The sequence below is a fragment of the Callorhinchus milii genome, unplaced genomic scaffold (genome assembly GCF_018977255.1).
Source record: "Callorhinchus milii isolate IMCB2004 unplaced genomic scaffold, IMCB_Cmil_1.0 Scaffold1, whole genome shotgun sequence".
Taxonomy (NCBI): domain Eukaryota; kingdom Metazoa; phylum Chordata; class Chondrichthyes; order Chimaeriformes; family Callorhinchidae; genus Callorhinchus; species Callorhinchus milii.
In genome coordinates, this window is record NW_024704742.1 from 104,590,935 (window position 1) to 104,605,898 (window position 14,964).

Genomic DNA, 14,964 nt, shown 5'->3' on the forward strand with positions numbered 1-14,964 from the left:
CAGCAGCAAAAACTCCCACTATTGATTTCCATTCAAATCACACCCGTTATCCTTAAATTATTTATTGCTACAGGGTATTCATGAAGCACTGAATCAATTTAATTAAGAAGCATTGAGTGATCTTGAAATCATTCTCATTATTGCTGAGTTTAGGCTAGATGTTGGTGACTGAAAATCATGGTGGTAGCAATTGTTCTGCCAAATAAGTAACAAATCCCCTGGGACAGATGAACTGTAATAATAATAATAATAATCCTTGCATTTGATATAGCGCTTTTCACGTGGGAGGACGTCCCAAAGCGCTTCACAGAACACACTGTAAAGTGAATTGACTGTATATTTGTGGGCGAACGCGGCAGCCAATTGCGCACAGCAATGTCCCACAAACAGTCGTAGATTGAAAAAGACCAATTTTTATTATTGTTTTTGGTGGGATTATTACTGTACTCCAGGGTACTTGGAGAGACTGGCAGGAGATTTGTGATGGACATTACAAAGGAGTAAATCATGACGGGAAGAAGCAGAGGTTATTCCCATAATTCAAGAAGGGCGACAAAACTAAACTTGATATTCCGAAGGACTAGAAGCAAACAGATTTTATTCCCATATTCAAGAAGGGTGACAAATCTAAACATGGCTGTTTATTATTGTTTATTAGCCTGACCTCAATAGTCAATTCCAAAAGATGTTTGGCAAAAAGTACTACATTTTTACATTTACATTTACACTGCTGAAAGAACTGTGGTCATGGGGTATCAAGAACAAACATGAATTGAGAATTAGTTGAAGGGAAGGAAGCAGAGGGTCTTTGGTAGGTGAGCTAAGTTAATATGGAAAGAGGTATTAAGTGTGGTACCTCAGAGGTCTATATCTGACCCCTTCTATTCCTCGTATATATTGATGACTTGGAATTGCAGACACAGTCTAAGATAGCTGAATTTCAGATGTCACAAGTTGGAATCAAAAAGAGGCAGCAAATATCCTCCAGAGAGCTTGATAGGATGTGCACACAGACTGATAACTGCCAAATGAAGTTTTTAATACTGATAAATGCAAAGTACTGTATAAAAGACCCAAGAATAGGAAACACAAATACTCCATGGATGGAGCTGAGTTTGCCAGGGGAAAGCTAAAGGAGATCTAGGAGTGCAAATTTACTTGTCTTTCATTATGTCAAATGCAGGCAACAAAAAACAAGGCAAACAGGATATTGGACCATATTACTAAATTAGTTGAGTTTAGATCCCGAAATCATACTCAGGCTATACAATCGTCTGGTTAGATTACACCTTGAATACTAAATAGCACAACAAAAGGGGGCCCAGGCTGTAGAAGCAGTATAGAGGAGAGCAACGAGGATGTTCCCCAGTGTTAGAGAAATGAGCTACAAGCTGGGCTGATAGAAAAGTGTGGCTGCAATTTTCCGCGGCACCCTCTACAAACCCCCTCCGCAACAAATGAGTAAAATCAGTGTGCTTGGGGCCCCAGGCCTCTGCGTCCTGCTGCCGGCTGTTTACTCAATGCTGATACTGTGGGCGGAGCTGCTCGACACACATGTGTGATGTGGCACGAGCAGGAAATAGGCTTTGCTCACCCCGAGACCCTCCTGTTATGATCGTCTATGGGTCTCTCTCTCCTCTGTATGTGTGTGTGTTTGTCTCTGTATGGGTGTGTGTGTGTATCTCTTCTATGTGTGTGTGTGTTTATGAGTGTCTGTGTGTGAGTGTGTCTCTTCTCCTCTGTATATAAGTGTGTGTCTCTCTGTATCTGCTTGTGTTTATGTCTGTCTGTGTCTTTGAGTGTGCCTGTCTGTGTCATTGAGTGTGTCTCTTTCTGCATTCGTGACTGTTTATCCCTCTATGTCTGAATGTGGGTGTCTCTGTTTGTGTCTCTCTGCATCTGTGAGTTTGTATTTTTCTGTCTTGTGAGTGTGTGTCTCTCTGCACCCATCAGTGTGTCTCTCTTCTTCCGCGAGTGTATAGGTCTCTATGTCTGTGAGTGTGTGTCTTTCTGTATCTCCCTGTGTCTGTGAGTGTGTGTCTCTGTCTGTGTGTGGTGGCAGCCCCCAAGAGGCAGGAGGTGGTGACCTCCTGGAGCTCTGCAAGCAGGACACCACCTGGTGTTTGGTGGATCTCCAGTAGGCACCCCGTTTTTGTTAATGAAATCATTAATAATTTGTTTTGCAACAATCTAATATGTTTTATTTCTTCATGTTTAATTTTATCAATAAAGTGAAAAAATGTAGATTGGTAGTAAAATGTACCTCAATAGCACCAATCAACTCCCCGCAACTTTGGGCAAATATTTCCACAATTTTCTATTGGCCCTGGCTATAAGCAATGATTAGACAAGTTAGGGCTCTTCAATCTTGAGAGGTGACTCAGTGGGGACCTTGTAGAGTGTATTAACAGTAGAAAAAGAGGACGCATGTTTAGAGTTGTAAAGGGCAATTTCAGGAGATACCAAAAAGGTTTTCTTTATGCAGAGGATAATCAACGACTGGAACAGGTTGCCACAAAAGGTGGCAGAGGGCAGGACACTAAGCTCATTTAAGAAGCTTAATGTAATGATAAGAGGATGGTAGGTTGGGTATTCTTGAGGGATGAGATTGGAGGGGCTGAACAGCATTCTTTATCCAGACTGATTTAGTGATCTTGAATATATGACAGAAACTCAGAGAAGACAAAGCTGTGCTCTTGAGAACACTGTTTCAGAAGCGATGCAATTTATTATTATTAAGTCGAATTTGATATAGTGCCTTATAATATCATGAAAACATCTTTGCAGGATTTTATTGTGTAGTGACTATGTATTTGTAGGCAACCTGCAGCTAATTTGCACACAGTAATGTCTCACAAACGGTCATGCAGTGAATGACTAATTTTATCCAAAGGACTGTTGAACAGGACACCAAGAGAAACTTACTTTTTTTTCTTGAAAGTTCCATGGGATCTTTAACATGTAGGACTTCAATTTATTGTCTCACCTGAAGGACCCACCTCAAACAATGCAGTGCTGCTTAAACAATGCATTGGAGTGTCAGCCTAGACTATGAACTTAAACACACCTGCTCAGTCTAAATGTGGTGGATATGAATTGGTGGGTTCACTCGATTGAAAGGTTTTGAGACTTTAGAGTTTTTTTTAATGCAAATCATTCTCAAAACATCAAATTTTGTATACGTTTCAAACTGAAAGCAATGTGAAATAGCCCAAAACTGGCTTCTCTTTCTGTATTCCTACACTGCCAGGAATGAAGCCACTTCACTCCTGGCAATATAACCAATGTCTAGAAATAAAAATTTATACCTGAGGTGAATATAAATGTAATTCACTACTGCAGCATAAAATACATTATTTCAAATACAACATACTTTGCTTAAAAACTATTTCATTTAAAGGCAATCAGTGAAATAAAAAACACAAAATAATATCTGTGCTTTCTTACAAGATTATTGCTAAGTAAACTCAGACTTACCACCCTGAAGGAAGATCCCAGGTCCTAATGCTACAGTCCATTGAAGCAGTAATTAACCAACGACCATCAGGACTGAAGGCCTTGACAATGAAATAAATTGGATAAATTATTTGCTACCTCTTGACATACTTAAAAATAGGGAATTTAGTCAGTTTTGTGTTATATTGCATTTAATTCCTTAAAAAGAATCCCGTTACTTTTTCATGTATGAAATTCCGCTAGTGAGTAAAGTTTTGCCAGACGACTTTAGCATGAACTTGGTATTGGGAAATCTCATTGTAAAATCTCATTGCAAGTGCAAATAGGCAAAGATGGTAACTTTACAAATACTAAGAATTTTAATTCCTAGTAGCTGTTATACTATAAACACAGATTTTCATGTTAATATGGTAACACATACAAATTAGTTAATATAATTTATAACATTCCATCATAAATTTTACACCTCAATTATACCAGAGAGAATAGAATTGAAGGATATCACAAAAAAGGGGATATGGGACTAGGGTTGGGTCTAGGAATAGGCATATGTGTGGAGTATAAACACTAGATGGGCTGAATGGTCTGTTTCTGAACTGTACCATCTATGATCTATGAAACAACAACAATTGCATTTATATAGCAGCTTTCATAAAAGCTGCTATATAAATTGGGATGTCAGAATATCCCAAGTCGGAACATCCCAAGGCGCTAGACAGTCAAATGTTTGCACCAGAGCTGGGGATTGGAATCAAGAGGGGTGGGGGCCAAAGGGGATGGGGGTAGGATGACCCAAGGCACGGTCAAAGAGGAAGATCTTGAGACGGGCCTTGAAGAGGTAAGGGAGGGGGCAAGGCAAAGGGGTTTCAGTGGAGCAGAAAGAATGAAGACCCAACTACCAATGGTGAGGCAGCCAGGGCGGGTACGTGGAGAAGGCCACTACTCGCCAAGCAGAGGGAGCAGGAAGATAGGTAAGGTGTTAGTAGGATGAGAGCTAAGTACTGTGGGCATCCCGGAAATCGGAATGGAGAGGTTGGTACAGGGAGTGGCAGGAGAGGGAACAGTGAAGCTGGGAAGCAACAACTTGTTCCAGGACTTTGCAAAGAAATGGAAGGATGAAGATGGGATGGTAGTTAAGAGAACAGAGATGGGTCAAGGGAAGGTTTATTGAGGGTGAGTGAAACGAGAATAACTGATGTGCAAAATGCTGAAAATATCTTGTTATTCAAATGTTCAAAATGGAGTCACAAAAAATGAAAATCTAAGGGAAATGAATCACAAGTTTGAATTTCATGAAAATCAAAACAGATCTAGAGTAGAAACTGGATTGCACATGTTGTCAATTTTGTGAAAGAATAGTTTGTTAGTGTTTCTTTAAAATAGTTTCTATAACAGCAAAAAAATAATAAATGTTCTGATGAAAAATACGACTTAAGAGATACATTTGAGTACTAATTGTGGAGAAACTCTTCATTATGTATGAAAACCATAATTGTTGGAAAGCACTCTTATTTTGCTAGCACTTGCCACAGTGTAGAAAGAGTAGGCACAGAACTCGATCTTGGATATTAGACCTGTGGTTTTCATACATAATGAAGAGTTTCTCCACAATTAGTACTCAAATATATCTCTAAGTTGTATTTTTCATCAGAACTTTTTTTTACTGTTATAGAAACTGTACTTTAAAAGAAACGCTAACAGACTATTCTTTCACAAAATTGACAACTGGATTTGTGTTTTTAAGCCAGTTTTGTACTTCCGAATTTAAATATTGGCACAGAAACAGCAAAGCAACGCTGAAAGGGTGAAAAAATAATGAGCGGTTATATTTATATGTTCTGCTACCAAAAGGGTAGAGAGTCAACCCAATTTCACCTTCTATACCATTCTTAAACTAGACACGAGACATACGCGAGAATGGTCCATTGTGCCATTTATATTCATATAAAGTGTAGAATATCAAGCCAAATTTGTAGAAAGTCTCAATATGCACATATGAAACATAATCAGTTTAACAATCTACAATTATTTTGTCATTCTAGCTGTTGATGTATAACATCAGTGTTTCAATAACCTTTCTTTTATTCTTACACATCAATGTTTGACTGAGACATTTTCAAATTAACCCCTCTTTCCTCTTATGCACATGTACCTACACACAAAAAATGTAATGCAAGATGTAGAAAAGGCCAATAATTGCACTTCTCAGTAACATATCATACCATATCATTTATTTGGCCTTGATGTCCAGAAAACCTTCTCACAATTTTTCTTGTTTCGGTATCGAAGACTGTTATGGTGAAATCATCTGCAGCAACAGCTAGCATGCCACTGATGAAAATAATGCACATGTAATTGATACATTCCTAAACTGCAGATCAGAAATACTGTAAAATGGATGTAAACTGTAGCATCCTGTGCACACTTGGTGAGAATAGTGCAAAACACATTTTTAACTTTTTTTTATATATCTCTTACAGATATAGTTCTACCTTTGTTATAATCTTACTGCTCACTAGATTACAAATGTAATTTTTGACATATTGATGAACAAATCAATATGTTATCATAGATGCATACAGGGTCAACACACCATAATTGTTGTAAACTGATTAGATTGCTATAATCCTGAATTTAATTTTAAATAGGTGACAGTAGCATTAAACTCTGTAATGAACTAATGACTCAGTGTTTCTATTACAAAAATACGTAATGCTAAGGTAACTTTAGCATGTGTTTTGTTAATCGCATGTCACAAGATTTATATTATATTGACTTGAATCCAACATTTCTCCCATTGTCTCACTCCAATATAAATTGGATATAAAATTAAAGTGCAAACTTTACTGCCGTTAACCATCCTATCTGCCCCACCATTGGCAGTCTTTCAGCCTCTCTGCCCCTGCTTTCTGGAACTCAATCCTGGACTCACTATGACTCACGCCTTCCCTTGCCTGCTTCACGCTCCGCCTCAAACCTTCCTCTTTGACTAAGTCTCCCCACCCACACAGCTCCCATCCCTAGCTCAGGTGCAAATCCTGGACTGTCCAAAGCCTTGAGATATCCTCCAGATACATAGGGCTCTATATAAATGTAAATTGGTTATTGTTTACAATCTGAATTTATTCCAGTATAGTATCACAAAACCAAGATATTATTTTTGAAAATTGCCTAAATTCATTCTCAACCCACTTTAATGAGCAGACTTGTAAAATAATCGAAAGGTTAAATTTTCTTCCTGAAAAACAAAATTAATGGCAACTATTTTGGGGGTTCAGATGAAAAATAATTAAAATCACCTTTTCATTTACCTTTAATTGTAAAGGACAAATATTTCTTACCTGTCTCTGTGCAGCAATATGCTTGCTGGTGATGCATCTAGCTTAATGTTCTGTACCAATTCCTTGGACTTGAATTTCCAAAACTTAATTTGTTTATCCCCACCAGCACTAACTGTAAGTTGATTCAGTCCATCAACAGCAACTCCTCGAATTTGGGCTTCGTGAGCTTAGTAAGTAAGTAAAGCACTTGTAAATGATCATATTTAACAAAGCCACAGTATTACATAACAAATTACCCGCTCATCACATTTAGAAAGAATATTGTTTATATTAATAATATGGGAGATCTCTGACTCTTTCTTTCTCTCCTTTTGTGGGACATTGCTGTAAGCAATTGTGCTGCCACGTTTGCCTACAAATACATAACATCCACTTATAATAACATCCACTTTTGATATATCAAATGCAATTATTATTATTATTATTATTATTGATATGGCGCTTTTCACATCTTCTAGACATCTCAAAGCGCTTCACAGAATATGCTGTAAAGTGAACTGAGCGTATATTTGTGGGCGAAATATCACAGTACTTCTGTCTTTCTTTGTTCCCCTTTCTCTCTCTCCCTTTTTCTTTTTGGTTGGATATTGCTGTGCGCAATTGTGCTGCCGTGTTTGCTTACAAATACATAGTCATTCCATTTCACAGTAACTCCTGTTAAGCGCGTTGAGACGTTCTTCCGACGTGATCAAGGGCTATACCAAGTTCAAGGATTATTATATTATAATGAGATGAATGAATTGTGAGAAGAACTATAAGAAGAACACAGCAAAAATATAAAAATAGCATGTCAGCAATAATAGAACAGTTAAAGTTTTGATAGGACCATTTAAGGGAGAAGGGGTAAGCTCACAGCAGATAATAAGGAAATGGTGGAAATACTAGATGAATACTTTGCCTCAGTTTTCACAAAGGAAGCTGATAAGAAAATTTAGTAAGAGCAGAAGGGGCAGGGTGTAAAATCACAACAGTTGAGATAGGGAGAAGGGAAGGATTTAATACATTACACAAGGATAGAGAGGACAAAGCACCTGGCACAGATGGACTACACCCAAGGATCTTTCAAAGAAACTCGGGAGGAGATAGCTGAGTCTCTATATATTTAAGAATTCTGTAGAGAAAGGAATTGTGCCAGAGGTCTGGAGAATAGCCAATGTAATACCTATTTTTAAAAAGGAATAGAGCTAATACAGGAAACAGACACACACGTACACACACATACTGTGTTTTCGCTAACTTTTCCTTCCCATTCCTCAGTCGCCCCCTCCCTCAACCTAAGGCTCACTTCAGCTGTATGAAGTGGTTTGAGATGTCCTCTGGATGTGATACACGATATATATCAGTGTAAATTGTGTTGTTGTTGAGTACTTATGACAATAACCAAGCATATTGTAATCTTAAAAAAAGTAATGTTGCACTTTTGACTTTGGTTACAATAGCTTGTTCCTATCCCTGCACATTTTTCTTTCTCATTTAGGTAGCTCTGTGTATATATGTTGTTTGATGGTACATTGATATACTCATATATATTAATTTACACACATGACCACTGGCCATTAGCTACTGATTGTAGTCTCAAAATTCACCCTCGCTCCCTATGTTGGGCGTTGTTTTTGATGCGTTTACATTGTATTTGGAAAATAAAAATAAACAATTTAAAATGACAAACATATTTTCAATTGCCATAATCTTGTATGAATTTTAAAACAAAGGATTCTAAATTTGAACACAGCCATAGAATGTTTCATACAATATATATTTCAACATTTGAAATAAATTTCAAAACTATTAGATACCTATATACATGCTTGTGTAGAATCTTTGTTCAGTGATTAAGAAACTGATCAGCATCAGACAACAACAATAACTTGGATTTATATAGCGCCCTCCATGCCAGACGGCGTCTCAGAGCACTTCACAGTAACGGATCCCGGGGCCGAGCCAGAGGGAGAGGAAGGAAGGTGACCAAAGGCGCGGTCGAAAAGAAAGTTCTTTAGCCAAGACCTAAAAGTGGGAAGAGAGGGCGCGAGACGAAAGGAGTGAGGAAGGGAGTTCCAGAGCCTCGGGGCATAGTGGCTGAAGGCACGGTCGCTGATAGTGGAGCGGAGGACTCGGGGCCGAGGAGGAGGCCAGACCCGCTGGAATGAAGGCAACGGGTACTGTTGTGAGGAGAGAGGTCAGAGAGGTAGGGGGGTGCAGAGGAGTGCGGGGACTTGAATACAAGAGTGAAGATCTTGAAGTCGATCCTCTCTGGGACAGGCAGCCAGTGCAGTCTGGCAAGGACACAAATTTCTTGCAGTATCCTGGTATCAATGCCACAAGAGCATTTTTCATTAAGTAATAGTTAAAAGGACCTCTAGTAGCCGAATTAAATACTTCTGATTTTCACTTCTCAAATTCACTTTTGCTGGTACAAATTGGTGATTCCTCTCTCCTTCAGGATCCCACAAACGAGTTTACTCCAATCCTTAGAAATTCTGGGTCAACAGAGCAAAACTGCTCCTAAATTGTTTGTAATTAGAAATTTGACTAAAACAGACCACAGAGATGCCTGATGTGGAAAATGTCACACTTCTGCAGAAGGAAGAGGGCAATATAGAGATAGCTTTATCAATCAGTGCTTTTGATTAATTTACAGTAACAACTTGCATTTATGTAGCGCCCTTCATGTTGGACTTAGATGAAGGACTTATCCTTGTTAAGTCTACAAAACCTAAGAAATAAATTTCATTGTGGAAATTTGTATTGAAAAAGGTAAATTATGCAGGATTTTTTTTTGGAAAAATAATCTTCCTTTTTTTTTTATTTTACAGCATAAATGAAATGTTAAGAGACAATGATATATGGACAAAACATTTTTAGTGTCAGGACACGAGGGTCTCTACTTTCCTCACAAACTTAGACAGAAGCCCTACCATCTGAGTTTTGGCAAGAGTTTTGAATTCAGTCTTCATTTGAAAGCATTTTTTTCATTATGGGTATAATTGTGGGTACTGCAGAAATCAGACTCCAAATCAAGCCTGAATTCATGATGCTGCTAATTAAAATTCCAACTGCACATGCTAAAAATAATTCTTGCAAAACATGCTTTGTCTTTCAGCAGGTCAAGCGCTCTGAGACTCCGTCCGGCGTGGAGGGCTCTATATAAATCCAAGTTGTCGTCATTGGAACAGAACACATTAAATATATTACATTGGTCATTGGGGAATACGTAAACACACAATAGAAACTGGGGAATACTCATTATTTTATAGAATAGAAACAGGAACACTCATATTATACTACTCACTAGGGAATACACACATCTCTCAAATGATAGAGCCCTGGGGAATGCAGCAAATGACCATGTAGTATAACAGGAGAAGCCATTAGATAAAACAAAGTGGAGATGTTGGGACAGTAAAAGTAGAACCAGGAAAGTGCAGAGCCTTGGAAGTGAATCAAAGAGAGACACACAATTTGAAAGATTAACTATTTTTTGGGGGGACACTAATATGATAATGCTCCTCAATTTTATTCTATGATTCATAATTCTATTCGCAAACTTATGTCAAACCACCCAAAATAATTTTAAAATAATTTCATATTTCATCTTCTACTTACAGCAACAGAAGATGCTTACCTTTTTCTTCACCATAATGTCCTCTGTGAATACCCGATTGCAGGTTATACAAATCGAGATGGCCTGAAGAAAGGCCAACAATGGCAAAATTTCCACAACTTGTTATATCCACAGCCTAAGAATGCAACAACATTTTTCAAAAAAATACAATTTACGATCAGCTTAAAAAAATCACATGGCAACATATTCCTGATAACAAATACTCCAAAAAAGCATATCAGCATATTGAAAGGCAAAGGCATATACAAAATGTCTAAAGCAACTTTGATTATTGGTTAGTTATTTTCAGTCCACTTTCTTATCTATCTTTTATTAGTTCTATGTCTATCAGAATTTCTCATAAATGATTAAACTGTTTGCTTCCTCTCTCCCTCCCTTCTTATTGCTGTATTATTCACCAGGATACAGTAGTTTTTAAAGTAGTAATGAGGGAGGATTGGGAGTTACCACCATATCCACTCTACAGAAGTAAACCAGTACCAGACGGAGAAGTTCTACAGAAGAGATTTACATTTCAAATATTTAATGCAATTACATTATTATTTTTTGCCAGTATGGACTGTGCTATGACGTACACTCAGAGTATCCTACCCTCTGGTGTAGGAAATAAAAAGGTTACATTATTATAGCAGGGAACACTCTGTAGAAATTCATGACAAGGGCATTATCTTAAATATTCCATTAAATCTAAATCTATGTTGGCAAACAACCACAAGTGAATAATAATAATCCTTGCATTTGATATTACGCCGATATTATCACGTCACTGAGATGTCTCAAAGCGCTTCATAGAATATACTGTAAAGTGAATTGACTGCATATTTTGTGGGCGAAATGCGGCAGCCAATTGGACACAGCAGTGTCCCACAAACAGTCGTGGATTGAAGTGACCAATTTATTATTTTATTTGGAAAAAATTATTACCCCGGAAAGGCGGTCCGCCAAACGACTAACAACAGGGTTCCTACTTACTGCTAGGTAAACAGAGGCGTGTGCAGTAAACAAACTTGCCTAACATTTCGGCCTGTCGGGAATTGAACCCAGATCTCTTGCTTGCGAGGCAAGTGCTCTAACCACTGAGGTACAAGACTCTACGAATAAGTATTTTTGTTAACAAGTCATCACAGTCTCACTGAAAATGCATATTTATTTAGAATGCTTTCAATCTAAGAAAGAAAATCTTTCTTTTTGTAATGTATCTTTAACTTATTCATTACAATGCAATTATTATTAATAAATGATAGCAGTAACATAAAGATAAACTTGAAAAGTTAACACACTAGGAATAAACAGTAAGATTCTACACACTGTAGCATGTAAATTCAGGGTGAGATCTTTATGAAATTTCATAGGCTCAAATTTGTGCATTCCCATTGAGGATTTTTGGTAATTCCATGTTGTACTGGTAAGATATCCTCGATGGCAGGCAATTATTCCATCCCAATCACTCTGACGTGCGGTCTCTGCCATTCAAACAAAAAATTTAATCAGTCTTGGCAAAAACAGACCCATAAAGTACAATCCAAAGTGAAAAGCTAAAGCTTCAGAAACATACTAGAATTTTACTTTTTGTATTCTTAGATTCACAGAATATTACAGCATGGCAATAGGCCTTCCAGTCCATTGAGTCTACACTACTTTTGTCTCCACATGAACCACCAAATCTAATCCTAATTTCCCGATGCCCATTATTAATGTTCCTCCTCTTCAAGCATCTAATTCCTCTTTAACAAAAGGTTTGAGTTTTTTTCTGAGTTGATACTATGTTCACCTATATCTACAATCTTAGGAAAAATACACTTAAATTTTCCAGATGTTTACACAAAATATAAATTTATAAAACTAGGATTTAGGAGATGTACAAATACCTGAGGCAAATGTAGTGATAGGAGGTAAATTCATTTCCGTATACCGCAGTCCTTTCTTTTTGGATATCTTTTTGTTTATGGAACCTTAAACAAAAATAATCCATATTAGTAATTGCCAAACCAACCCTTGACGGTGATGGTGGGGGCAAAGAGAGAAGGACAAAGAAGGAAGTACCGATAACTTATTATTTTAGTAAATTAAATAGGCAAAGTGAATTCAATTGACTGCTATTCCAAGCCATTTTCTCTTGATTCATCTTTAAATCTTGCAGTGTTATTCCCTGTATGAGAAGGCAAGAATTTCACATGCTCTTTTTCCCATTTTTGATTTTTAAGCAGATGATACGAATTTAAGGTTGTTGGTGCAAGTTCTCTGAAATTTCTTCTTCCCTACAACATCCCAGCACGCTGGAAGGGATGAAAAACAATAGTCGAAGAGGACAGGGAAAGATGTTGTGGACACAAACTTATTTACGACTATTTTATACCACAGCACAAGGGAAAAATATCACTGTGCCACTGTGTTGGTGAACTGTTCTCAAAGAAATTGTTCTCCAGTAAATACTAAGATCAAATCTGCACAAGAATTCTATGGGTTATTCATAGATGAAAATAATAAAACTTTGTTGCTCATTTATTGCTCAATTACAATTTTTTGATTTTAATTAAATAACAGCACTGCACTTTATGAATTGAAAGTCCCAACAGGAGACTGGAACCCACAATTTTCCGATTCAGAGGTGAGAGTGCTACCAGTAAAGCCAAGCTGACATCTCCGATAATGCAGGATGGCTCCTCCAATAATGCATTGTTCCTCCAGCACTGCATATAATTATAATAATCCTTGCAGTTGATAGAGCGCCTTATCAAGTCTTCAAGACGTCTTAAAGTGCTTTACAGAATATACTGTATATATACTGATGGCCTTAGTCCACCTATAAGAGATGGTTTTCTACTTTGTGCTAAATTTCAGAATTGAACCGAACAGTGGAGTAAGATTGGCAAAGTTCTTGCCAATAGAAGAAGCCACACAATTAAATTTTCCTTTCAAGAACTGCCAAAATTCTTTAACATCATGTTATGTGATCTTCCAATGGTTTTCTTTGTGCTGTAATCAATTAAACATGTCTCAATTACAAAATTATTTTCCTGAAAATCATAAGACCCCTTGTGTTCAAAGGATAATATGACCTATGAATCAGAGTTAGAATATGTATTACTATGATAATTCAGTCTAGACGATAATTATCACCATCTAATTATGTAAACTTTTTTTTTGCCAGACAGTGATATATCAAAGGTAATCTATGCAGTTATAATACTAATAATAATCCTTGCATTTGATATAGCACTTTTCACGTCTTCTAGACGTCTCAAAGCGCTTCACAGAATATGCTGTAAAGTGAATTGACTATATTTGTGGCAAAAATGTCTCAATTACAAAATTATTTTCCTGAAAATGACAAAACCCCTCGCGTTCAAAGGATAAAATGACCTATGAATCAGAGTTAGAATATGTATTACTATAATTCACTCTAGACAATCTTAATTGTCTAGTCTAGACTTTCTAAGGATGAAGCAACTCCACTCCATTCCAGACCAAACTACTTTGTGAATTTTTTCACACTAATTATCACCATCTAATTCTGTAAACTTCTTTTTGCCAGACAGTGATATCAATGGCAAGCTATGCAGTTATAATAATAATAATCCTTGCATTTGATATTGCGCTTTTCACGTCTTCTAGACGTCTCAAAGCACTTCATAGAATATGCTCTAAAGTGAATTGACTGTATATTTGTGGGCAAAACGCAGCAGCCAATTGCGCACAGCAGTGTCCCACAAACAGTCGTGGATTGAAAATGACCAATTTTATTATTGTTTTGTTTTGGAGGGATTATTATCAGGCGTGTGGAGTGGAATTTACGTGTAGGTGGGATGCATAGAAATCTCGGCTTGGTTTGGATACTCTTAAGCATGGTGATGCTTTTCAAATCCCTTCATTCCCTGGCACCTCTCTACATCTTTGACCTCCTCACTCCCCAATCTGCCACCTGGCAATTCCGCTCGACTGGCAAGTTTCCTTACTCCATAGGCCTGATGTTAATCCCTCAAGAAAACAATAATAATAAATTGGTCATTTCAATCCACGACTGTTTGTGGGACACTGCTGTGTGCAATTGGCTGCCACAAATATACAGTCAATCCACTTTACACTATATTATGTGAAGCACTTTGAGATGTCTAAAAGACGTGAAAAACGCTATATCAAATGCAAGGATTATTATTAAATAAAACGTATCATCTGCATTATATTTTTACAACTCTTACCATGTCCCAAACTCTTGTTAAAACGCTCGTGAACAGTGGAAAATGATTGCAGTGTTCCATCATGTCCTACATAAACACAAACAAAATGAATAGTATCATTTATGCATTCTAAGTAAAATTGGTTTTCCATAGTTGTAAGTAAAGTAAATGTTCCTTAGTTGTAAAAATAAGGAAATTTATATATATATATATTTCAAACGGAATGCAGACCACTGGACAATGCAACAGTCAGTCCATTTGAAACGAGCAAGGACTACTTTATTGCATTAATGTCTTCCTGTGTGGCACAGGTTCGACTCCAGTTCTCTATCTCATCTGTGAATCTGTGGACCATCAAGCATAGCCT

General features: G+C 37.2%; 1 protein-coding gene across 1 annotated transcript in view; it reads right to left on the reverse strand.

The window, feature by feature from the left end:
• Positions 1-14,964, reverse strand: part of wdr36 (WD repeat domain 36) — a 43,003-nt gene that overhangs the window by 12,319 nt on the left and 15,720 nt on the right. The window contains exons 10-16 of the mRNA XM_007897414.2: positions 14,619-14,684; positions 12,288-12,371; positions 11,728-11,882; positions 10,420-10,534; positions 6,798-6,963; positions 5,679-5,787; positions 3,478-3,557 (exon numbers count right to left, since the gene is read on the reverse strand). Of these exons, the coding sequence (XP_007895605.2) occupies positions 3,478-3,557; positions 5,679-5,787; positions 6,798-6,963; positions 10,420-10,534; positions 11,728-11,882; positions 12,288-12,371; positions 14,619-14,684 (775 nt within the window). The remainder of the gene's footprint in view (positions 1-3,477; positions 3,558-5,678; positions 5,788-6,797; positions 6,964-10,419; positions 10,535-11,727; positions 11,883-12,287; positions 12,372-14,618; positions 14,685-14,964) is intronic.